General features: G+C 38.8%; 1 protein-coding gene across 2 annotated transcripts in view; it reads left to right on the forward strand.

Moving 5' to 3' along the window:
• The window catches only part of CERS6 (ceramide synthase 6), a 326,795-nt gene that overhangs the window by 223,470 nt on the left and 76,953 nt on the right, over nt 1-26,372 (forward strand). For both annotated transcript variants that reach the window (XM_042994638.1, XM_007074617.3), the window contains exon 5: nt 23,457-23,507. In XM_042994638.1, coding sequence (XP_042850572.1) covers nt 23,457-23,507 — 51 coding nt within the window. The remainder of the gene's footprint in view (nt 1-23,456; nt 23,508-26,372) is intronic.

Here is a 26,372-nt window from a genome sequence, read left to right on the forward strand (position 1 = left end):
AGAATCAATATCAGTATATTAGGAATTCATAGGATAGGTACGCAATATCATTGAAGTCTCTCCTTGACTTTATATGTCCCTTGGTATTCCTCTCTATTTATGATTTTAGTTAGGATTAGGTTTGGAGCATATGGCAAAAAAATAATAGTGGCTTAAATAAGAAAAAGGATTTATTTCTTGTGTAAAATAAGTCTGGAGGGGGTTGGAGTCAGATATGATGGCTCCATGCGTCATTAAGGGTATGGGGATATTATGTCTTTCTGCTCCACTCCACTAGTACACAGCTTCCGCTTTGAAGATAATTTCCTGGTGCAAAATGGCTGGTAGAACTCTGGCTGTCATGTCAATGAAACAATACCCCCCAAAGAAAGAAAAGTGAACAGGTAAAACATGCCAGCTGAGTCTTCTCTCATTAAGCAGCCTTTATAGACATCGCACACACCGTTTTCACTCCATAGGCCAGAACGGAGACACCAAGCCCCATGTTGCTGCAAGAAGGCTGGAAAATGTCTTCTTTGTATTTTCAGGAGACCATGCACTCACCTTAAATTTGCGGTTCCTAGGAAGAAAAGGGAGAATGATGTTGGTCTAGCAACTGGTGGAGGAGGACAGTGACTCTGCCTAGGATAGGTTAAACTCTCCTTACACTAGGCAAAATAAACCCATTATTACTGGTCTCATGGGGTGTCTCTTTCAAGACTCAGATACTTACCCCGTGTGGCTGCCATTCCAGAAAGTATCTTTATTAAAATAAATGGGAAGATCGCTTTACAGTTTCACTTTGTACTTGCTGCTTGTCCCGTGAAGTGTCAGATACTTAGAATCCAAGCACTGTTCTTCATAGAAGGGTAGGAACACAAGGAGCAGTTAAATTAGGTGGTGACCAACTGCTTTTCCATAGAATATCATGCTTATCACATTGTAGGTATTGTAGGTTTCAGCAGCTTACTTTAGCACCTTGGTTCTCAACCTTGCAGCCGATCACAGTTACCTGGGGAGCTTGTAAACCATACATATAACTGAGCACTAACCCCTGGAAGGTTCTGTTTTAATAAGTCTGGAGGTGCTCCCAGGAGTCTGCAAGTTAAAAAATGAAAGTGATTGCAATCATTGCCCTCATGAATTGACAAGCACTTGATTAATAAAGGTTATTCTCCTTACATATTTCCCAGTGTTCCTGGGTAATTCTGAGACATAAACTTGGAAAGTGTCCTGAGAGGTTTGGATCAACCTGGTGATTGTATGAGAAGAAGGTATAGTATAGAACAGCAGAGTTTTTTAAAGACTACAATGATTAGATATACTAGTTGAGCATACTGAAGGATTAAGTATTCATTTTATGGTGTCTTTGATGTAAAAACACAGCTTTAGAATCTTGATTATATGTATGATGTCTTTAGTGAATTCATTATTATTACCCACTTTGTTGTTGTCTTCTGTTATCACAATATGTTGCGACTGGGGTAATCTAAGGAATAAAATCAATGACTTTCATTCCTACGATGTTTTTACTTTTAAAATTCTTTCTTCTATATTGCTTCAGTTTCATAAAACCTGGTACAATGATCATTATGGCCATTTTATAGAGCAGAGAATTGAAACAGAAAATCTCTGTTTTTCAGCCAACAGCATGTCCATTTAAATGAGGAATCAGGTTCGTACAAAACACACACACACACACACACACACACACACACACACACACAAATCCAGCAAATTTTTCAGCAGTATTTTTATCCCCTTTGATTTTCCAGCTTGCCAGAGAACTCCAGCTTTGTGAAGGTCCGCATCCCAATGTCAGGAATTCCCTGTAGCGCCCCCTCATTACCTCTCATCTCCTTTTTCTCTCCAGGAAAGTCATACATGGAATTAGCAAGGGGTACTCACAGATAGCACACAAACTGAGAGATTTAGAAAGGAGCAGTGAAGTTGCTGCCACTTAAATGTCCCTCTCCTCCCCTTTTTCATGCCTTTCCCCCACTCTGTGACTAGCTTACTTTATTTACATATAAATAAAGATAGGAACCAGAAGCTAATGTAAGTAAGACATAAAAGTGAAAGTTACAAAAATGACAGAGTCATCTCCTTCAGGGTTTTATCCACAAGTCTCCACTCGAGTGACCCCTGCCCTGTCATATCCCTGTCACACCCTCTGATATTTTATATCCCTTTTCCCACTGGATTTTCTCTCCATAGCCTTATTCATATATAACATACCATGCACGTTTGCTTATTTATCCTGTATATTGGTAGTCAGTCAACTCCACCAGAAAGTAAATTCTGTGAGAGTAGTGATTTTCTATTTGTTTTGTTCATTCCTAAATCCCTAGTGCCTAGAACATGGCCCAGCACAGAGCATTTGCTGGATAAATGAATTTTATTGCATGATTAATGATAAGAATATGTTAGAAATGTAATTGTTCCAGCATTCAGTTTATTTTTATACCATTGTTAAAGTAGTGTCATTTCAATAAACATAAACTAAGGAACTCTGTAGTACAGCTGATCTTCTAGTTCCATCTTGGTACTTTTTTTTTTAATTTTTAAATTTCCATCTTGTAATTATTGGAGCTTGTTACAGATGCCAATTTTCCGTATATTTAGGCAGTTTTTGATTACTTCCTGTTTGAACTAATTCTCCTCTCCATGGGTGTCTTCTTAGTTGTTCCAGGGACAGAATCAGTCAGTCCCATTATGAAACAGTGTACAGTTAAATTTTCTATCTTAGATTAAATATTACTGGAATAGAAACTACATATAATACAATTCTGTTATAATACTATTAGGTAAAAGATGTATGTTATTTCTATTTGAAACCAATGGTATAGGAAAACAGGACACAATTCTTTCAGGATGTTGTTCTAGAAGTAGAAGGTAAATTGATGGATTCTCACTCAGTTTATATTACAAAACATGTATTTATAGACTTGGTCACCGGCAATATTTAAGCACTCCAAACTGAGATATTCCTATGGAGTTGAAAACATCTTTATAGTGGCAAAACCTCTTCAATTAGAGTATCTTAGAAACTCTAATTGAAGACCTAAAATACCATTGTCATTTAATTCAGTGATGCATCCATTAAAAGATAATTACATCTTAGCTTGATATGAGAAAATACTTGATGTGTGATAATACTTACCAACGATATAGAATAGGGTGTCTTCTCAGTTCCGTTAGGAAGTTGTTTATATTAGAAGAAGTAAAACGTCATTGTCTGTGGCTGTTTCCCATTTAAAGATTACCTCATGCATGTTTTCTGAGTTGTGGCCTCTGGAACTATAGACTGAAGTCATGAAGTCATTTGTATACCTTAGCCTGGAGGCTGATGGGTCCAGGTTGGTTCAACCTCATGGCCTTTTTTAGCATTGCCATTTCCAAGTGTAATAAATAACCTTGTTTTCCACTTGTTTGCACAGGCATGTTCTGTGATCGATAGTATATGAGCCTGAAGAATTGGGTATTTGGCAAGTAGTAAGTACAACCCCATGAGAGCATTTACCAAACTATAAGAAAATAAACATTGATGGGTTAATATTGCAGACATCAGTGAACTCAGAAATTCATTCGGTGTTGAGGTAAACAAAACAAAGAAGCATTTGAAAAATACAACAGAAGATGAAAAGGAATCTGGTTCTATTTGCATAGAAAGGTTGGCCAGTGATACAGTGTGGCTGTTTGGCTGTTTTGTTTTGCCTCCAGCTAAATACAAAATTTAAGATTAATTTTCTTTCTTTTTTTTTTAATTTTTTTTTAACGTTTATTTATTTTTGAGACAGAGAGAGACAGAGCATGAACGGGGGAGGGTCACAGAGAGAGGGAGACACAGAATCCGAAACAGGCTCCAAGCTCCGAGCGGTCAGCACAGAGCCCGACGCAGGGCTCAAACCCACGGACCGCGAGATCGTGACCTGAGCCGAAGTCGGCTCCTTAACCGACTGAGCCACCCAGGCGTCCCAAGGTTAATTTTCAGTATCCTGCCAGTTTCATTAATCACCCAGCCTTTCTATCTAATTGATTTTAAGAACCTTCTTTATTCATGAAGAAAATTAGCTTTTCCCCCCTTGTTTTAATAACTGGAAGTTTACTCCTCTTAATTCTCCTCATCGATTTTGTCTGTCTCCCTCATCCCTTTCTCCTCTAGCAATCACCAGTTTGTTCTCTGTATTTATCTTTCTGTTTTGAGTTTGTTCATTTGTTTTGTTTTGTTTTTTTTAGATTCCACATATAAGTGAAATCATATGGAATTTTCTTTCTCTCTCTGACTTATTTCACTTAGCATAACACCCTCAAGGTCCATCCATGTTGTCACAAGTGGCAAGATCTCATTCTTTTTCATATGGCTGAGTAATATTCCATTACCCCCCCCACACACACACACACCCCACATCCTTTATCCATTTATCTATTGATGAATACTTAGATTGCTCCCATATCTTGGCTATTGCAAATAATGCTGCAGTAAACATAGAGGTGTGTATATCTTTCAGATTACTGTTTTTTGTCTTCTTTGGGTAAATACCCCATAGTGCAATTACTGGATTGTATGGTATTTCTATTTTTAATTTTTCGAGGAACCTCCAACTGTTTTCCACAGTGGTTGTACCAATTTACATTCCCACCAACAGTGCACAAGGGTTCCCTTATTTGCATATCCTTGCAAACACTTATTATTTTTTGTCTTTTTGATACTAGCCATTCTGATTGATATGAGATGATATCTCATTGTGGTTTTGATTTGCATTTCCCTGATGATTAGTGATGCTGAGCATCTTTTCATGTGTCTATTGGCCATCTGTATGCCTTGTTTTTGAAAAATGTCTAGTCAAGTCCTCTGCCCATTTTTTAACTGGATTGGTTTTTTTTGGTTTTTTTTTGGTGTTGACTTATAGAAGTTCTTTATGTATTTTGGATATTAACCCCTTAGTGTATATATCACTTATGAATATCTTCTCCCATTTAATAGGTTGCCTTTTTTGGGGTTGGTTTTTTTTTTTTTTTTGATGATATCTTTTGCTATGCAAAAGCTTTTTAATTTGGTGTAGGCCCCATAGTTTCAGCTTTTGTTTTCCTTGCCTGAGGAGGTATGTCCATAAATACATTGCTAAAGCCAACTTCCAAAAGATTAGTGCCTGTGCTTTCTTTTAGGAGTTGTATGCTTTCCAGTCTCACATTTAGGTCTTTAATACATTTTATTTGTTGTGTATAATGTAAGAAAGTGATCCATTTTCATTCTTTTACATGTAGCTGTCCAATTTTCCTAGCAACATTTATTGAAGAGACTTTTATTTTCCCATTTTATATTCTTGCCTTCTTTGTTGTAGATTAACTGACTACATAAATATGGGTTTATTTCTAGGCTCCTCATTCTGTTCCAGTGATCTGTGTGTCTGCTTTTGTACCAGTACCATACTATTTTGATTATGGTAGCTTTGTGATATATCTTGAAATCTGGGATTGTGATACCTCCCGCTTTGTTCTTTTTTTTTTAAGTTTATTTATTTATTTTGGGGGGTGGGGGGGTGGGGAGAGAGGATCCCAAGCAGGCTCCACACTATCAGCACAGAGCCTGACACAGGGCTCAAACTCACATCTGTGGGATTATGACCTGAGCCATAATCAAGAGTCGGATGCTCAACTGACTGAGCCGCCCAGGCGCCCCTGTTCTTCTTCCAAAAGGAAAGCTTTGTCTTATATTCAGCAAACCACTGCTGGTTCAAGCCTTTGATGTTATGCATTGATAGATCCTACTTACATTTTGCAGCCTCTCTGTCCCCCTAGAAATGATTACATGGTTTTGGAAGATCAGAAACTGGAAGGACAGGAAAAGAGGCTTGATTAAAATCAGAAGCTGATGATCAGGACTTAACTGCATAAAGATCAATTCCTCTTTGTAATTAACTCAGCAACTCAAAAGATAATGTCTCTAGCCTAATTAGAAGATAAATAATATATAAGGATGTATATCACTCATTTAAAGGGTGTAGTTTGATCACTTGTCCTATTAGTATTGAGTAATAAACTGAATTGTGAGTTCCCTTCTGAATTTTAATATGTGGAAGTAGCAGTAAGGAAAGAGAGTCATTGTTTCTCTGAATTAAAATATGATCATCAAATTTTCATCATTGTTTAATTTAGAAAATTTAAATATTTAATATAAAATATAATATAAAACTTCGGCCTCACAGATATAAAACACACTGGAAAGCAATTACTTCATGACTTTCACTTGGAGATCATAAAATTGGGCAAAATGAGCTTTTTATTATACCGATTACTAATAATGCTCTGATTGAGTTTAATGAGAGTGATTTAATTTTGCCAGTGATTACAAAAATCTGAATTGCAGTGGATAACTGGAGTCCTTTTAAAAAGAAGAAGAAGGTTGGGGCGCCTGGGTGGCTCAGTCAGTTAAGTGTCCGACTTCAGCTCAGGTCATGATCTCACGTCCGTGAGTTCGAGCCCCGCGTCGGGCTCTGGGCTGATGGCTCAGAGCCTGGAGCCTGCTTCCGATTCTGTGTCTCCCTCTCTCTCTCTCTGGCCCTCCCCCGTTCATGCTCTTGTCTCTCTCTGTCTCAAAAATAAATAAACAGTAAAAAAAAATTTTTTTTAATTTAAAAAAAAAGAAGAAGAAGAAGGGATGTTGGGTTTCCGTTTGTGGGGTATTGGAGTCTGCAACATGATCAGAGCATGGCAAACCAGGATTTGTCTTGAGAGAAATAAAAGGTGACAAAGAGTGGTGACATTCAGGGCTTGAAGGGCTCGTAGAAATTATACAGTCCAATTCGTAATTTCACAGAGGAGCAACCAGATGGATGACTTACCCACTGTCACCTAGCTGGTTAATGGAAGACTAAGGCCTGACAGTGGGGCTCTTGTGTCCTTTCTGATTGTCTCTTCCCTGTAATGTGGTTTTTTTCTGGGATTGGGAAATTAAGGAACTTTTATTTCCCTACTTCCAGATTGCTTTGCCTTTCATAAAAGTAGTGTTCTCCATCAACGTAATTGAACATGGCAGATTTTCAGCTGCTTTGCAGGTGTCTAATTTTTCCGTTTTTCTGCAGCGTTCTCAAATAATGATAGCATGATGCAGTTTTTTATTCTAACATGTTCATTCATGTAAAATATGTGTCTTTCATGGCCATATATGGCCATACCTAAATGGAAAGGTACTGGCAGTTTAGGAGTTTAGGAAACATAGAACTGATTTACTTAATATGTTTGGATTCATGAGTCATATAATGAGGCCGGCTACTGGTGGGTTTTCAGATATAATGCATAGGTATGGCAGCAAGATAACATTAAAAGCATTAAAAAAGCATTAAAAAGCATAAGACAAATCAAGCCTAAAGTCCCCAATATTTTTTTTAATTTTTTTTTAACATTTATTTATTTTTGAGACAGAGAGAGAGAGAGAGAGCATGAACAGGGGAGGGTCAGAGAAAGAGGGAGAAACAGAATCTGAAACAGGCTCTAGGCTCTGAGCTGTCAGCCCAGAGCCCGACGCAGAGCTCAAACCCACGGACCGTGAGATCATGACCTGAGCCGAAGTCGGACATTTAACTGACTGAGCCACCCAGGCGCCCCCCAATATTTTTTTTTAAAGAGAACAAGCAAGTTATGGCTCATCACCCTTTTCTTATATAATTCCTTTAAAGGGTTCTCAGAAAGCTGATTCTTAAGTAGATAGACCCTAGCTCAAAGCAAATTCGTTAAAAAAAAAAAAAAAAATCGATGACTTGTGAAAATCCTGAAGATCTCACAGGCTATATTGTCTGAAAGGACAGCCCTTATTTTCTTCCTGTAGCTGTGGATTAGCTGATTAAATATTGTGTATCACCACCTTGATGAAAAGAGCCTTCCTCCACTCAGCCTGATTTAAGTCTATGGTTTTTGGATTCTTGGGACTCATTTTGGTGTATGTTAAGGGCTGGGGAGGGTGGAGGTGGCCATGTGTCAAAGTGAACATCAGATACAGTTGATGCAACATTGCTCATGCTGAATATTGCTTGTTCAGTGAATTAGGTTTAAAGAAACTCATTTTCTAGGTGCCAGGGTTCTTCCCAATGTGTCTCTCTGTTGCCATATGAGGCTTCGGTTGTCAGGATGAAGAGTGGGCTGCGGCGGGAATACAGCACCAGAGACGCCACAGGACGGGGGGCTTCAAGAACAAAAAAGTTCATTTCGGCCTCATGAGCGACCTAGGCTAGCAAGGCAGCTTGATCCACATGGTCTTCAGAGACTTGGTGTTTTTCATGTCATTGATTTGCCATTTTTGGTGCAGTGGTTCTCAAACTTTTTGGTTTCGGGTCCCCTGTACGCTGGTAACAATTATACAGGATTTTTAAGAGTTTTTGTTTTGGGGTCCCTGGGTGGCTCAGTTAGTTAAGTGTCTGACGCTAGATTTTGGCTCAGGTCATGATATCATGATTAGTGGGATCGAGCCCCGCATTGGGCCCCTTGCTGTCAATGCCAGTCCCTGTTAGGGATTCTGTCTCCCACTCTTTCTGCCCCTCCCCCACTCATGCATATGCTCATGCTCTCTCTCGAAATAAATAAATAAACTTAAAAAAAAAGTTTGTGTTGCGGCGCCTGGATGGCTTAAGTCAGTTAAGCGTCCGACTTTGGCTCAGGTCTTATGGTTCATGAGTTTGAGCCCCGCGTCAGGCTCTGTGATGAAAGCTCAGAGCCTGGTGCTTGCTTTGGATTCTGCGTCTCCCTCTCTCTGTGCTCCTCCCTTGCTCGTGCTCTCTCTCTGTCTTTCAAAAAAAAAAAACCATTAAAAAATTTAAAAAAAAGTTTTTGTTTTTATTAGTACTATCAATATTTATTAGGAATTAAAACATAAAATTTGAACACATTTATTAATTAAAAAAAATTTTTTTTAACGTTTATTATTGAGAGACACAGAGAGACAGAACATGAGCTTGGGATGGGCAGAGAGAGGAGGAGACACAGAATATGAAGCAGGCTCCAGGCTCCAAGCTGTCAGCACAGAGCCCGATGCGGGGCTTGAACTCACAAACCCCGAGATCGTGACCTGAGCCAAAGTCGGACGCTTAACTGACTGAGCACCCAGGCATCCTAAACTCATTTATTAATTTATTTAAAAATAAAAATAATAAATCATTGCATGATAACATAAATAAAATTTTAAGAAAAATAACTATATATTCTAAAGTAAAAATTAGAGATTTTTGCAGTCCTCTCTAATACACGGTTTAGTAGAAGAGAGGTATCTCATCCCTGCTTCTACATTTGATCTATTTTGATGTGTTTTTTTCCTTTGGTGAAGTATTTGAAAAAATATCTGGGCCTTGCAAAGTTATGTGGTTGGGAAAGGCAGAAGTATCTTAATAGTGTTTTTCAAAAAACCTGTAGATCTGTTACACCAAAAGTCAGCCAGAATGTCAGTGAACTTTTTATACTTGGTTACATTAGTGTCCATTGATCTGTCTTTCCTTTTTACCCACATATGATCATTTAACACAATGCATTGCTCATTTGGAAATTATTGGTTCACGGAGTTATGTAGATCTTACAAATGTTGACATGTCATTGTAAGTACCAAAGTTTTTTTAATGTTTCCACTGATGTCAGAACCTTTTAACTAATGGGAATCTGTTGGGTATACAATAGCCTATACTAAATGTACTAATACCAAAATACTGATATTTGCTTAAAAGCTTGAATTTTGGGGTGCCTGGGTGGCTCAGTCGGTTGAGCGTCTGACTTTGGCTCAGGTCATGATCTCACAACTCCGTGAGTTCGAGCCCCGCATCGGGCTCTGTGCTGACCGCTTGGAGCCTGGAGCCTGTTTCAGATTCTGTGTCTCCCTCTCTCTCTGACCCTCCCCCGTTCATGCTCTATCTCTCTCTGTCTCAAAAATAAATAAACGTTAAAAAATTAAAAAAAAAAAGCTTGAATTTTATCATTGGCAGCAAACACTGTCATTCGATTTTCTTTAAGCAACAGGCTCACTGTGTTCATTTTCAAGAAAATGTCTACAAATGCTCGTCATAATAAACAAGTCTGTGTGAGAAACATAAACAGCCAAGTTTTCTTTCACATTTCATTCAGTTCATTGTTTTTCATGTTTTCTCCACCTTCATATTATTGTTTCTCTCTGTCCTGAATAAATGTTAACGATAGGAGCCAGAAGACTCTTTTATACATGGTAATTACACTTTCATTCCCAGGCCTCCATTCCTGGTGGCAGCTAGTAGTCTCTAAGCAGGTATGTGGCACCAGTGGGCTGTGTGAATCCTTGTGAGGAAGCCACAGAATTCTAACCTTTTATTAGTTGCTAATTGGAACGACAGTATGCAGCCAAACTTTTTGGAGTAATTTCATGTTTTCACAGGATAAGAAATGAAGACCCTCTCCATGTATCCAGATGTGCCCATTAAAGGATCTTACAGTAAAGTTCTCCCCTTTCTCTCTCTTCTCTGGCTCCAGCTCCCACTTTTGTTCTCTTTCTTCCTATTTGGCAAAACTGTATCTTACTCATAAAAACCAGCTTTTTCGAGTTGAAAATATTATGCAGGGAGATGAATGAATCATACTCAGCTAGTGTATGGTAGAGAGAAGCTTGAATTCTGGTCCTCTGCCACAGTGATCTGTTCTCTGTACAGCATTTGTGAGGTTTACGATCGGCATCTCACACAACAATGGATGAAATGACAGATGGGTCTAAGCATTGTGTGGACATCAAGAAGGGGCCCGTAATCACAAGTTTACTTTCTCATCACTTACTTCTTTCTGCTGATCCACATTGCTCTTAGTTATAAGTGATATCCTATATCCTGTTGCCTTCTGTGTGCTTATAACTCTCCTTAGAAGTTGACAGCTGGTTAGGAAAAATCAATACCAAAGAACATAAAACCACAGGGACACATAAGAGGCACTTTTTAAACATTGAGAGCCAATTTACAGACTATATACTTTTCAAGGAATCTGGAGTTCATTGGAGAGGAGACCCGCAAAAGTCTACACAAAATGATCTCTGGAGGTAGAAGGCCAGTGAACTAGCGCCTAATATAGATTGATGAGGAAGCAGCAGGACAGAGGGGTGGAGCTGGCATGTCAGACAAAGTGCCTGAATAGCTAAGGCATAGAGACGGGAATCAGTGGAATACACACAGCGAGATGCTTGGCTTGGGGAGAGCAGGGGATCCTTATTGAGAAGAGTGGGCTTAACCTTGCTGGGTCACTGTGGACACCCCACCCACCAGGAGCATGAACAGCCAGGCAGAGACGTTTCATCTTCTCAGTTGCAAATGAGCAGGAGGCTTTTAAGATTTTTGTTTTAATCCTCTGGAGAATAATGCAAGCAAAGGAATGATTAGGAAAAATGATGTTGGAAATATGACATGGTTCCTAAAGGATAAGGAAGACCATACTCTTCCTTCCATCTCCTGACTATCTACTGCTTATCTCTCTGACTTCAACTACTCTGGTACCTCCTAGTGGAAGTGTCCTCTCCCACCTCACCCTCTGAGACTGTACTAGATGTCTTCTTTAAAAAAAAATCATTTATTTATTTTTATTTATTTTTGAGAGGGAGAGAGAGGGAACGAATGGGGGAGGGGCAGAGAGAGGGGGTCAGAGGATCCGAAGCAGGCTCTATATTGACGCCTGAGAGCCCAACACAGGGCTTGAACTCAGGAACTGTGAGTCTTTTTATGTGCTACTCCTCTGCATCTTGTGTTTACCCCTGCTGTAGCCTGTCATAATTATTTTGTTTATCCAGGAGATGGTAATTTCCTTGAGAATGGAGAACTTGTCTTCATGCCTAGCAGAATGCCTGATTCATGGCAACCACTCATTAAATACTTAAAAGAGTAAGTGAGTGAGGAGGGTGCAATAATATTAGCACAAAGATATTAGGCCAGAGGCAAATTGGTTTAGAAGTGGTAAGGAAGAGGTTGATGGGGATCTTCAGACTGAGAGTAGGTGGGTAAGTAGCAAAGTGATTGATCATCACGGTAATGAATGCAATGTTTATTCTATATTATTTGCTCTTCTCATTATTTTCCTCATTCTACTTTCTCTTATTTGAGAATTTATAATTAAATTATTAATAATTTGTTTATACTCAAAATATCACTGTCACATGTAAATACTCTGAAGGCAGTTATTTCATATACTAGGTTTTAGTTTCAAGTTAATTGGAATTACTGAATAATTTGAGAATGGTAACATATTTCTATGCTACTATTATTTGTAAATATAGAGCAAAAAGTGTGCGTGTTTTTTTTTTCTTAATGAGACCTATTAAAAGTACATGGATTTGAGTGGCTCCTGGGTGGCTCAGTCAGTTAAGCATCCTACTCTTGATTTCAGTTCAGGTCATGATCTTGTGGTTCCTGAGTTCGAGTCCCACATCAGGCTCTGCACTGACAGTGTGGAACCTGCTTCGGAGTCTCTCTCCCTGTCTTCCTCTTTTTCTCTCTCTCTCTCTCTTAAAATAGATAAATAAACTTTAAAAAAAGAAGGAAATGGACTTGGTTACTTTTCATTATTCAAATAAGACCTGTTCATTGCAGAAAAATTATAGCTACAATTATGTAATTTAATACTGATATACAAACATTAAAAACAAAAGTAAAAATTATCTGAGATAATCATTTCTCAGAGGTAATCAGTAAGTAATTTTGGTAAATATCCTGCCAGACGTATTGCATGTATATATGTGTGTGTTTGTGTCTCTGTGTCTAAATATATATCTACTTTAAGCATAAGGTATACTATATATTCTGCTCGTAATCTAATTTTAACTTCAAATATGAATGCCTCTTACATTCCCTTAGCCCACCTGATATAGCACAGCTGTGGTACACAGTTCCATCCCCCCCATTACAGTGTTCCTTGCAAGCTGTGCCTTATTTTCTCTGCTTTCTCCAAACCTGCAAAGGTCTTTTAGACACAGGCAGCTACAACCTAGAAATATGAAGGAATTAATACTGAAAGCTCAAGCAGTGGGGCATGAGAGTTGGTGGATACATGTCCCAGTCCCAAGCCCCCTCAGTTGGGACAGTTATGAGATATGTGCTACGTACATTGTGCTGACATTCCCAGTGGAACTGAGATGCAGTTGACTGTAGCTGTAACTTATATGCCTGAACGCCATATTGGATGTTCTCTCTCCTCTATCTCACCTTCTCTATTTGCCCAGTTCTGTTTTCTGAGATAACCTTTTAGACAGCCCCCACCCACATCCTCATCTTGCTCTGTTCCCACACAATCCCTACCAAGACCATACCAGCCTCGTATTATTGGACTATTGGGTTTATTTCAATTTCACATTTCTAGAAAAAAGAATTATAATGGAAATCCATGTACAAGTGCCTTTAATATGGATCTAACTATTTTTTTCAATAGCTGAGTCAAAGAATATGCTGATTTTAAAGACCAAATTACTTTTTAGGAAAGTTATTCCTATTTTTAAAGTGTTAGTTTCCTTATATACTGCTGACTCCTGGGAGTTAACTTCTTTAAATATTGTTCAGACTTCAGTAAAAATATTCTGTCTGTTTCTGGCCTGTAATTTTTATACATGTTTTTGGTCACATATTTTTGTTTAATATGTTGCCTGTTTATATATTCTCCTTAATTTTCCCATTAATTATTTAAATACTTTAATCAATTTTTATGGGTTCTTTATATGTTAAGATACTAATTCTTTGCTGTATGTTATAAATTGTTTCTCTGAGTTATCTTTTGACTGATTTTGTGCTTCTTGGTAGCTACTCTCATTGGCCGCATTCCCAAGCTGTACACTGGCCTGAGCATCTCTCTACCACTCTGTGGACATTTCCGTCTAGATCTTTCCACCTCATTTTCTTTCATTCTTCCTTCATCTGGATTTCCTTCTTGATTTCTTTCCCTTACCTGGAATTAATCAGTCCATTCTGCTTTGCAGTGATTCTCACTGGGTGTAGGGGAGAGATCCATAACCAAATCCATGGGATAGATGGCCTTTTTTAAGCTTCCTATTCCCCACTCTTGAGAAGTACAGCCATAGTTACTGTAGGATGTGTGTGGAGTCTCTCAGCTGACAAGAGGCAGAAAAAGTTGAGAACTACTGGCTGGAAGAATTTAGAAGGCATGGAAATGCTACCCGTATTGCTCTTCTCTTTGTTTCTATGATTAAACCCTCACGGAGATCCTATGACCTCAGGTCTCGTCTCCAAGGAAATCCTTCTGTTTATGTATGCCCGGCAGATCTGCAAATTACTTTCTAAATTGATTGCTGAATGTGCTGAAGACACATGGTTGACCAGGTCTTGAAGACCAGCATCTTTTTTAAAGCCGATCAATATAAAAGGCTGCTATCTTTATATAATGACATGAGGTCAATTCCAAATTACATTTGCACATCACAAGAGCTTTCAAAGCTAATGCAGATGCCAGGGGCCTTTATGAAGGGGTCACCACTCTGCTTTGCAAATTTATAGCCACATATATACTGACCCAGGAAAGGAGGAAAGAGTTCATCTTGCATTCTGGGGAGCACCCTTCCTAGACTGTTCACCACTGACCAGCAGCACCTTCAGGCTGAGAGACTTCTAGCTTCATTCTTTTCATTTCAAACAGATTTATTTATCAGCGTTTATACTCACAGAGTAGGAAATATTTCTTTGTACTCTGAGTTATTTTACAATGTGTATTAAGTTAAAACTGTAGCTTATCATTTTGAATAGATTTGATTTTATATTCACTTAAATCATACAATTGTTCAAAAAAGATTTATAATATTTTATAATCACATTAATATAGATATTAATATCAAAGCTACACATAAAAGGAAAAATAAGCAAAGATGTTAAGAGATGATCACAGTTGCTATGACTGAACTCTAGAATTAGATCTCAGCCTCCCCAAATCAAAGTCCAAAGATAACAATTGGGTAATGTAATTCTTATTTGGTAAGAGGAAACATGCTAAGCATTCACAGAGAGGAAGAATTTTTTCCCCTTGGACTAAATTTTAAAGGAACAATGTCGTGGAACTTTTACATTCAAATTAGGGTGACTTAGGGGTAACCTTTCTCCTATAAATTCATTACAGACATGTAAGCACTTTTCTCATGTTTATTTCTTACAATAAATCCTCAGGATAAGCCAAAGGTATAAGGTTTAAGTGTCACTCAGTTAAAAGTGTTTTCAGGGTAGTTTCAGTATACTTCAGAAACCTAGGATTCTGTTATTTTATTTTTATTTTTTAATTTTTTAATGTTTATTTTGAGAGAGTGAGAGACAGAGTATGAGCAGGAAAGGGGCAGAGAGAGAGGGGGAGACAGAATCTGAAGCAGGCTCCAGGCTCTGAGCTGTCAGCACAGAGCCTGACGTGGGACTTGAACCCATGAACCATAAGATCGTGACCTGAGCTGAAGTCGGAAGCTTAACTGGCTGAGCCACCCAGGTGCTCCTAGGTTTCTGGCATTTTAAAACACAATCAAGCCTTTGTGTATCTGATACTTACTATCCGGAGGCCAGCATGTCTCTTAGACTGTATTCCTTGACTGTTAGTTGTCTCAGCTGGACTTTGTGAAAGCCATTTAGGAGTTTGGATGGAAAGAGTGAAAAGATGAAATTTTGCCTCTAAGATGCTGTCTTTGGGTGAAGACCCACACACATGTTTCTCATCTTTGATAAAGCAACAAAATTTCTTTAATACTTTGTGTGATTCATGTTCATTTGTTAGATCAAAATAGTTCTGAATTAAAATAAACTGCTATTCATTCAGCTACAGGTACCTATTGGTTCCTGGGGAAAGTGTGTGTGTGTGTGTGTGTGTGTGTGTGTGTGTGTGTGTGTGTGTGTGTGTGTGTTTATTTAACACTTGCCTGGTTAACCAGGTATTCTTTTCTCTGGTCTTTTGCTTCAAACTCCAGTGTTCCTTTAGGCTTATAGTGACATGATAAGCATGAGTGATATGAGGTAGCCTACCTGTCTTGATTTTTTTTTTAGATTTCAGTTATTTTTCAGAGCAGTTTTTTGTTCAGAATAAGACTGAGGAGGAGATCCAGAGATTTCCATCTACCCCTGGCCCCACACATGCATAATCTGTCCCATGATCTCCTCCCACAGCAGTCCATGTATTCTAATTGATCAACCTACACAGACACATCATAATCACCCAAAGTCCATAGTTTACATTAGGGTTCACTCTTAGGGTTGCCTATTCTATGAGCTTGGACAAAGCCTCCTTGATTTTTGAGGATTCATCCATCCTCATGATAGATAGCATGGAAACTGAAAAGTAGATTTGGTGGGGTTTTTTAAACTATTATTTTCAAGGAATATGTCAAATGGAAATTTAAAACATTTTTTTAATGCTTATTTATTTTTGAGAGAGAGAGAGAGCGCGCGCGCCCGCGCGCACGAGCGGGGGAGGGGCAAAGAGAGGGAGACACAGAATCCAAAGCAGGCTCCAGGCTCTGAGCTGGCATCACAGAGCCAGATGTGGGGCTCAAACTCACAAACGGCGAGATCATGACCTGAGCTGAAGTCGGATGCTTAACTGACTGAGCCCCCCAGGCGCCCCTCAAATGGAACTTAAAAAAATAAATAAAATAAGATCAAACCTATCTTATTCCAGATGGTAAAGTAAAATTATCAGATCTGATCTATTTTTGTTAATTCTGTTCATGATGAAGCTTCTAAAGAACAGCTGATAAGAGACCTGATAAAAGAACATGTTTCCTGACACTTCAAAGGCTTCTCTACTTTTCTCTTTAAAACAAACAAACAAACCAACCAACCATAGTTATATATAAGTCTTATGCATATGGTTAAAATGCAAATGTAGACTATAGGATGACTCCCCACAGCACTTCTGACCTCCATCCTGGTGCTGGCGTTAGGTTTGCTCAGGGAAAGAAGAGTCACAGACGTCTCCCGTGGGACACCGTGTTATTGATGGATGCACTTGCCACAGAGTTGTGTCTCAAGTGATGTATATGGGAGCAGATATGTGTAATATAATGAAAAACCCCATTATACAGACAGTGTGGTTTAGACTGAGAGTGTTAGAAGTCATTTCTTATCCACAACATTATGGTCTACCTGAGTTTTATTCAGATGTTTTGTAAGTCTTCTTAAATTGAAATCAGTTGATGTGGAGTTTAATAGCTATGAAGCACGTTTATTAAAAATTGTCTTAAGATGCTGTGTTAACTCTGGCTGTCATAACAGAATACCACAGATTGGGTAACTTCAATAATAGATACTGATTTCCAATGCTTCTGGAGGCTGGAAGTTCCAGATTGAGGCCTGGCAGGGTTAGGTTTCTGGTGAGGGCTCTCTTTCTGACTTGCCTGTCTTCCCAATGGCCATCTTCTCACTGCTATCATCACATAGCCTTTCTTCTGAGCATGTGGGGGGAGAGAGAGAGAGAGAGAGAAGAGGAGGAGGAGAAAGAGTGAGATCTCACTTCATCTTATAAGGCCTCCACTCCTTTCAGTATAGGATTATGATCTTATCCTCATGATCTCATTCAACCTTAATTACCTTTTAAAGGCCCGATCTCCAGATACAGTCACCTTGGATATTTAGGGCTTCGACATATGAATTTGGGCGGGGGGGGGGGGGGGGGGGGGGGGCGGGAACACAGTTCAGTTCATAGCAGATTCCAAAACAAAAAATTGACATAATTTCTGTTGGGGATAAAAAAAAAAACGGCAGGAAGTATGCCTGAGGAATCTTGTCAGTGATTGATAAACAAGGAGCTCTTTTTGAAAAATGAGAGGCACGGGGCACCTGGGTGGCTCAGTCGGTAAAGCAGCCGACTTCGGCTCAGGTCATGATCTCGCGGTCCGTGAGTTCGAGCCCCGCGTCGGGCTCTGTGCTGACAGTTCAGAGCCTGGAGCCTGCTTCGGATTCTGTGTCTCCCTCTCTCTCTGACCCTCCCCCATTCATGCTCTGTCTCTCTCTGTCTCAAAAATAAATAAACATTAAAAAAAAAAAAAAAAAAGAAAAGAAAAATGAGAGGCCCGATTACCCATCTTTACATATGGGTTCTTTTGTTGATTAAGCAGGATTTGAAGGTCTTCTCTAACCCTGAAATTCAGTTTTGTAATGTAAAAACTCATTTTTGGTAATCAATTCCAAATGCCCTTAGTGTTTCTCTTTCTTTACCCGTTCTTTGTACCCAAGATACCAACTGCAAGGAAGGTAAAGTGGAAGGATCTAGCTGGCCTGGGTTTGAATCTAAGTTTTTCTACTCATCAGCTGTGTAGTCTTCAATTAATTATGGTACCTTTTTGAGCTTGCTTATTTGTCTATAAAATAATTAAAGAGACTTGCCTTGATGCATATATTAGTGAGAAGACAGGCTATGCTAGTATATGTATGTATGTGTGTGTATATATTTTTTAAAGACAACCCAGTAGCTTAGATATGAGAAAAATGATAGAAATTTGTTCATCTCCCACATACAATCCAGAGGTAAGCAGACTGGGGCTGGTAGGAGACCTCTAACATCAACCTCAACAGAAACAGATTTCAGGGTCCCAGGTGACCGCTCCAATTTTCATGTTCTCCCTCCAATAGGAGTGGAGAAAGGGTGAGAGGAACACATTCCCTTGAACTTTTAGGGGCACCATCCTGAAGTGGCACATGTAAATTCTGGTCATATCCCTCCCACCAGAGCTTAGATATGTGGTTATATCCAAGAGGGAGGTTGGTTGAGAAGTAATGTCTCTAGCTAAATTTTGTTTCACTGGCAATTTCTGCCTCAAAGGGTTATTATAAACATTAGGAATAATCCATTAATTCATTCATCAGATATTAAATTGTGGAATATTGGAACAAAGGGCTTAGCAGGGTGCCTTGCACATGGTAAATACCAGGAAGATGGTGTCACCTTCTTTCAAATGTGGTCCAAGGCCCATTAGCATCTGCACTGCCTGGAAGCTTGTTAAAAATGTAGAATCTTAGCCCCAGGCCAGACCTACTGAATCAGAACCTGCATTAACAGTTTGAAAAGCTCCATGCCAGCATGTTGTCTCTTAGGATATCCTGCTGGCTGTGTTGCTCTGACACTTGCAGTGTTGTTGTGAGAATTAAATAAGATAATATATATAAAGTACTTTGGAATCTGTGAAGTGTTTCATAACATTATTTAAGTGTATGTGTGTGACATGGAAGAATGTGAATCTCAAGGTATTGGAATGACAAGATGGGAAAATCCTTGGGTTTTTAGACTCTCCAGGCTTGACAACACGAGTTGATATCGTGAGGCCATGTGAAAAAGGCTTATCTGTTTCTGGAAAATGTGCTTAAATTGCCATGCACTGTTCTAAGCTCACAACTTATTATTTAGGAAGATGCTAGGCCTATCATTCTAAACCTAGGGTTTTCAGTGTGTTATTTTTAAATTACCAGTGTTCCTGACATCTGAATATTTCAGCTTTTTATGTTTTGAATTATGTTGTTATCCTTTAATTCATGTGATGGAATATACAGATTTTGATATCAAATTAATGTTTAAATGATTCTGAAAAAGACACCTAGAAATGTAGAAAATGGAAAAATTGATAAAAGAAAATAAATTTTAAAGAAAACATAGCTTCATGGTATCAATTCACATAGAAGGAATTACACCTAATATATTAAATTATAAGCAGCTAATTCAGATTCATACACTAGTGTTGAACTATAAAAAATTGGGAAAAACGCCTGCTCATGGACTTTAGTTTTCTAATCTGTAATTGAGAAAGATGACATTTGTGTTTGTTTTACCAGCCCCATAGGTTTGGGGAGGCCCATAAAATCTGAGATCCTAGAAAAATGTGGTATGCATACAGAAGGCGATACTTGTATCTAGTGTTGTCAAAGGGAGAGGTATAGGTGAACATGCATCAATGTGAAAGAACTTATTATTAAAATGCTTGGGGGACGCCTGGGGGGGGGTGTGGCTCAGTCTGGTAAACGTCCAGCTTCAGCTCAGGTTATGATCTCATGGTTCATGAGTTCGAGCCCCACGTAGGGCTTTGTGCTGACAGCTCAGAGCCTGGAGCCTGCTTTGGATTCTGTGTCTCCCTCTCTCTCTGCCCCTCCCCAGCTTGCATTCTGTCTCTCTCTCTCTCTCTCTCTCTCAAAAATAAATAAACATTAAAAAAATTAAAAAAATAAAACAGTTAAAATGCTTGGAAAATAAGCTTGCAGGCTGAGTTAGGGCCCTGGTAGTTTCATCGGATTCATAGTATGCAGGCCTATTGCTCCTGTTTCACCTGGGTGAAGGCCCGCTGAGAGACAAAGACTCATCCAGTATATCTGCAGGTCAGTCAAGTTTTGGCACATAATGGAAACAGATCTAGTTGGTATACATCCGATGCACACAGGGAGAAGTCTGCATGTTAGGAAAAAACCAGACAAGTCAAGAAACTCACAGATGAGGGAAAGCTCTAAAAAATGGCTGTTTCTAGGACACTTTGTTCTCCTGCCTGTGACTGGAAGGAGTGGCCACAGTGGAAGAGATTCCCACTGCATCTTTAGAGGCAAGCACGTGCATGCCTTGTTGCCTTGGGACTGATACATTCAGAAAAATGCTACAAGATTTGTCATAGGCCTTGTGTTTAATTCTGTATTCCTTTCATTAGCATTTAGTAAATGAACGTTGCACTGTCAGCTTTGGGTCCAGGTGCTGGGGGGATAAACATACCTTTCCCTCAGGGACTTTCAACTCATTATTGAGATAATATACAGCTTTATCAGAAAAAGGATAATAACCAACATTTGTACTATACTTTAAAATAGATCTTGGTATGTTATGCCCATTTAAAAATTATGTGTGTACATGTGTTTAATTTATTAAAAATAAATCTATATTTATATAGAAATACAGAAATATAGAAAAAAGACCAAAAGTGGGATGTACATGAAATGATAATAGTGATGAAAATACACATTATTTTTCATTACTTTCTGTATTTTCTGTATCTTCCTCGATGGACATGTATTATTTATATAACCATATGACAACCACATATGAAACTTCTGAAGCTTCTAAAATATTTTTATACATGCTGTCTCATTTGATCTTCACAAGCACTCTGTGAGGTAGGTCAGTAATAAACATCAAGGTTATAGATGAGAGAAAATGGAGGAGACGGACAGGCATACAACTCAGACACCAGGATGTTACGTGCAATGATGTATACAGCCCTGAACAGGTAGTCGATGGCAAGAGCAGATGAAAGGAAGGCAAATTAGTAGTGCTTTAATGAAAGGAGAATGGTTTAGTGCATAGAATGGCTTTTCACTTCAGTCTGGCTCTCTAAATAAAGGCCTGGCTCAGGTTTTTTATTAGACTCAGAGGCAGGGTGCACAGTAGTCACATTTGGGTCTAAGACCAGAGAGTCTGAGTTTGATTTCCAGCTCTGGGACTGCCTAGCTATTTAATCTGGGCGGTTATTTACAGACTCAGGGCCTCACTGTGCCTATGTATAAAATGAAACAAATACTACTAGCTACTGTAAGAACAAAATTAGTTCATATGTGAGAACCTTGAAAAGTGTATGGGATGGGGACCCCTGGGTGGTTCAGTCAGTGAAGCATCCAACTCGATTTTAGCTCAGGTTATGATCTCGTGGTTCATGGGATTGAGGCCTGTGTTGGGTTCTGTGCTGACAGTGCGGAGCCTGCTTAGGATTCTCTCTCTTCCTCTCTCTGCCCCTCTCCCACTCATGCTCCCTCTCTCTCTCAAAATTAATGTTAAAAAATATATTGAAAATAAATAAATAAAAAGCTCTTTAAAACAAGTATAATGGGACAGTCTCGAGCTAAATAACTTTTTAATTTGTTAAATAAATAACAGACCACAGAGGAAAAACCCTAAAAAAACCAATGTGTGGATGTAGGGATGACTGAACAAGTATTAGCTGCTGTCTTCATCATCATCATCATCATCATCATCATTCATGCAGAGCTGATGCGGATGATAATAGGGTGACAGTATCTATGGCTTTCAGGGAGACAAGTACATCATCCTACTGTAGACAGCAGCAACTTTTAATCTTATAGGATCTGGGACGAGGTAAGGAAAGAGGTCAGGTCAGTACAAATATATCTCACATTAATCTTTCAATGACAGTATTATCATTTTGAGATGCATAAACATGGATTGAGTTAAGGATAGATTGTGTTTCTTAAGAAACATACAGATGTAGGGGCGCCTGGGTGGCTCAGTCGGTTAAGTGTCTGACTTCGGCTCAGGTCATGATCTCACGGTCCGTGAGTTCGAGCCCCGCATCAGGCTCTGTGCTGACAGCTCAGAGCCTGGAGCCTGCTTCAGATTCTGTCTCCCTCTCTCTCTGACCCTCCCCCATTCATGCTCTGTCTCTTTCTGTCTCAAAAATAAATAAACATTAAAAATAAATTTAAAAAAAAAGAAACATACAGATGTACATTAAATGTATGTAGATGTATGCCGCAAAATGCTGATAGCTTGGGTTAAGAATGCAAAAGAATTATAAATTTAATACAAAAAATATGGGAAAGTTTGTGCTGGTATTATCGGATTGTTCAGCAGCCTGTGTAAATCTATACCAGTCTCTCCCTGCTTACTATAAATGTTTGGAATATGTGTACACTTAGATGTTCTCTTTGATTTTACAGTGTTGTAAACCAAGTGATTGCTGTCAAATTAAGAATGATTGTTTTGTCTTTAAAAGACCTTGACCATGAACTGGGAGGTGGAGTGTGTTGTGAGGGTTAATTCCCTCAGGCCTGGAATTAGTCTGAGCTGTTCTGCTGAAATAAGTATCCCTGCCGGTTACTTAACCACTGGTCACCAAAGCATGAAACGATTGATTGATAATGTTGCTTTGTAACATTGGTTGGAGGAGTTTCAGGGTAGTTTGCACCAACTGTCAGCATTGTTTATTGATAAGAGTGAGATTGATGATTTGCATCTGGTCTGGGTGAGACTTCTAAAGGGCTCTGCTGTGGAGGCTGGTTGCATAGTAGGAAGGTGGCTATGTAGCCAAAATACAAAAAGCACCAGTGGGGATTCCATCCCAGAAATACTACCAGTTGAGTTTAGAAGATTACCCAGAGAGACTGTATAATGGAATATTAACTGCTTTAATATCCTAATCCTAGGGGTACTTAGGTGGCTCAGTCAGTTTAACATCTGACTCCTGATTTTGGCTCAGGTCATGATCTCACGGTTGCAATTCCCTCTCCTTCTCTCTCTGCCCTTTCCCCACTTGCACACGCTCTCCCTCTTTCTCTCTCCCTCTCTCTCTTTCAAAATAAATAAGTAAATAAACATTAAAATTTTTTTAAAAAGAAAAAGAACTTAATTCATTTATTTTTTTTTAAAAGTCCTAATTCTAGTTAAGTTCTTCAGTTCTCATACAGGTCGATTATTGAAATCCCAAAATACTGGGGACAATCTTATTTCATTTCCAAAACATGTGAAATGTGTTTGTCATTTTGTTTCAGAGCCCGTGGTTGTGGAATACAAGGCACTGTTGGTACAACTACCCCTATCAGGTAAGGAGACATTGCCGACTGGGTCTTCACACACACAGAGTATCTCCCTTAGGTCAGGTTCATGGTTTCAGGCCCCAGCAGGCTGGGCAGCCACTTCACTTTTTAGCCCCTTGCCCTTGCCCCTGCTGCTTGATGCCAGACTTAGCCTAGTTAAGGGAAGCAGTTTGTTTTCTCAGTGAAGTTCAGAATCAGAGCTCAGTTGCTTTAGCAAATGAATAAGCTGGAAGGTGCTTTTGCTGGAGAGTGAGATACAATCGATTCAATAGTTGGGCGATTCTTGCTTCTAACAGCTGATCTTCTAATTACTGTGGAGGGCCTGAAGACCTGACACCAGCAAGGGTCCGTCTGGACAGCAAGTGGGCAAAGTGTGGGGCTGCAGCAAACAAGCAGAGTTCAGGTCACTTTGCGGCTTAAGAGCAGCCTCTAAATATGTAAATCAAACACCATTTCCTTGAGCATAGAAAAATTGGCTTGTATCATTACACTAAACTTAAAACCATCGCCAAAACTGAGATTAAAATTATACCCCAGAAAGGGAGCATTTCAGATCTCTGCTTCCTACATACCTTTGCCTCTGTCCATGAATTCAATAAGATTAGCATGTGTTGTGGTCCTCAGATCAGTTACTATTTGAATATCATAGAGCTGGGTCTTTTCTAGTTTAATTGGAATATGTTATATAAGAGAATCAAATACAACTAGATATTTTGATGATAAAGTGACATACATTCGGATAAGCAACTTGGATTTTTGGCTTTGGTTCTTTGGGCTGTCTTCTTAGAGGTATTTGGTCTTTTTGGTGTGCATAAAGTTAATGGGAAGCAAGCATGCTCTGTAATCGTCTCTGTTACACGCAGTGTTGCAACAGGAGCTAGGGACCAGTGTTGGAAACTTCTTGGGCTAGTTCATGCTAGGGACACATTGAAATGGAATTTGAGTTTGCATTTCCATCTCTTTTATGGGGTACATCCATATTAGAAAAGCATGTAAGCAAGCAATATGACATGGTTAGAGAAAGCTGAGCATTCTAGGGCTTTCTGATGGAGACTGAAGTCAACATCAAAACTTACTGTCCACAGTTGTAATTCTCAGGCTCCACTGCTATTTTACTACCTTAAATACTTGGGATATTGTCATTACACCTCTGGTTGTGTCCTGTATTGGTATACTGAGTGGAAAAATCCATATACATCTAGAATTCTATTTATAAAAGTATTCAAAGCCTTCTAGAAACCTTAACTTGAATGTTCATGTGGCAGCTGCTCTAATGCACTGCATTTATGAGGAAAATTCTGTCATATGAACAACATTAGGACAAATGTCACATGAAATGTAATTCCCACTCCTCTTTATAACTATAACATAGTCTGAAATAGCTTTCACATTTATGGCTGGAGCTAAGGAATTGCTTTTTTCTGAGATAATTAGTTGTTGGGGCAGTGGGCCAAAATGTAATTGCAGGCTGTTTCACAGACAAAACTATAGATTTAACATGAAAATTTGAGGGTCTGGTAGATAGATATGTTTAAAAATAAGAAACATTGAAATGTCTGCCTGACTTAGTACGTGGAGCATGTGACTCTTAACCTTGGGGTTATAAATTTGATTCCCACATTGGGTATAGAGATTACTTTAAAATAAAATAAATCTTTAAAAAACAATAAAATAAGAAGTAAAAATAAGAAACATCATCAGTATAGAAGGAAAGATACTGTGTATTTGGAGTTTCAGATCAATATTGTCTTCTGCTAGTAAGACATCATTGCTTATCAATGAATAATTTGGTAATAGCCCCCGAAATTTAGGAACAGTTCATGATTTCTTGAAGGAATAATGGTCATCTTTGATAAACTCCATATTCTCATAAAAAAATCAGCTACTTTTCTTTTTATATGTGTGGGGAAAAAAATAAACAGCATGTAATTATTATGCGTGTAATTAAAGTGCATTGTGGGTAGCTATGCTGAATAATTACAGAGATTACAGTTCAAAGTCAGTCTCAAGTCTTAAGAGCACTTTTTTAAAGATAGGTAGTGCTCATGAAGCATATTTATTATGTTTTTAGCATGTATATTAAGTAAATAATTGAACATATGTTTATATGAAAGAGTAGTGGTCTGCTGCAATTTTATTAAAGGCACACTGCTCCTTGTGTATGAATATATATGTAATTTATTACATATATGATGGTTCTTATATAATGCATATATTTAAGTCCAAAATAATGGAAAGTGATCTTTAGTTGGGACTAGATAGTTTGTCGTAAAGAGCACAAGTTGGGAATGAGAAGCCCTCGAATAGCAGTCACAGGGCCTCACTAGCTATAAGACCTGTGATTAGCCTTTCAACCTGAACTAACTTGACAGCAATTTCCTGTCAGCTATACTATCTAGAAAATGATGGTACTAATTTTATAGGGTTTTTATGAGAGTCAGAGAAATTAACATGTGGATAGTTTTGTCAATTGCAGAGCACTCCATGAATATGGTAGTTTTGTAATATGATGCTCTCTTAGGAACTCTGGTTTCTAGATGTACTCTCACCTGTCTTCCTAGCCCGCCGTGGTTTTTCCCAGGTGGTGGTGCAGGGAAGCTCATTAAAACTGAAATTTAACCTTGGCTCCCAGGGTCCTGAAGCCAGTGCCCTATTTTCTAGACTTCATTGCTGCCATATGTCTGACCTGAATACTCATCCCTTATTGCTAATGCCTGCAAATTTTAAAAGGACAATTCAGTGGAAAATATATTCTCTCCAGTATGGTGCTGAGTTTGATAAACACACTGATGGTCATTGTTACTCAGAGCTTGGGATTGCTGGTGGGATAATATCCTGTCCCCTCATGTGTTTTGTTGCCAGAGATCAGTG

Source organism: Panthera tigris, chromosome C1 (assembly GCF_018350195.1).
Source record: "Panthera tigris isolate Pti1 chromosome C1, P.tigris_Pti1_mat1.1, whole genome shotgun sequence".
NCBI lineage: Eukaryota > Metazoa > Chordata > Mammalia > Carnivora > Felidae > Panthera > Panthera tigris.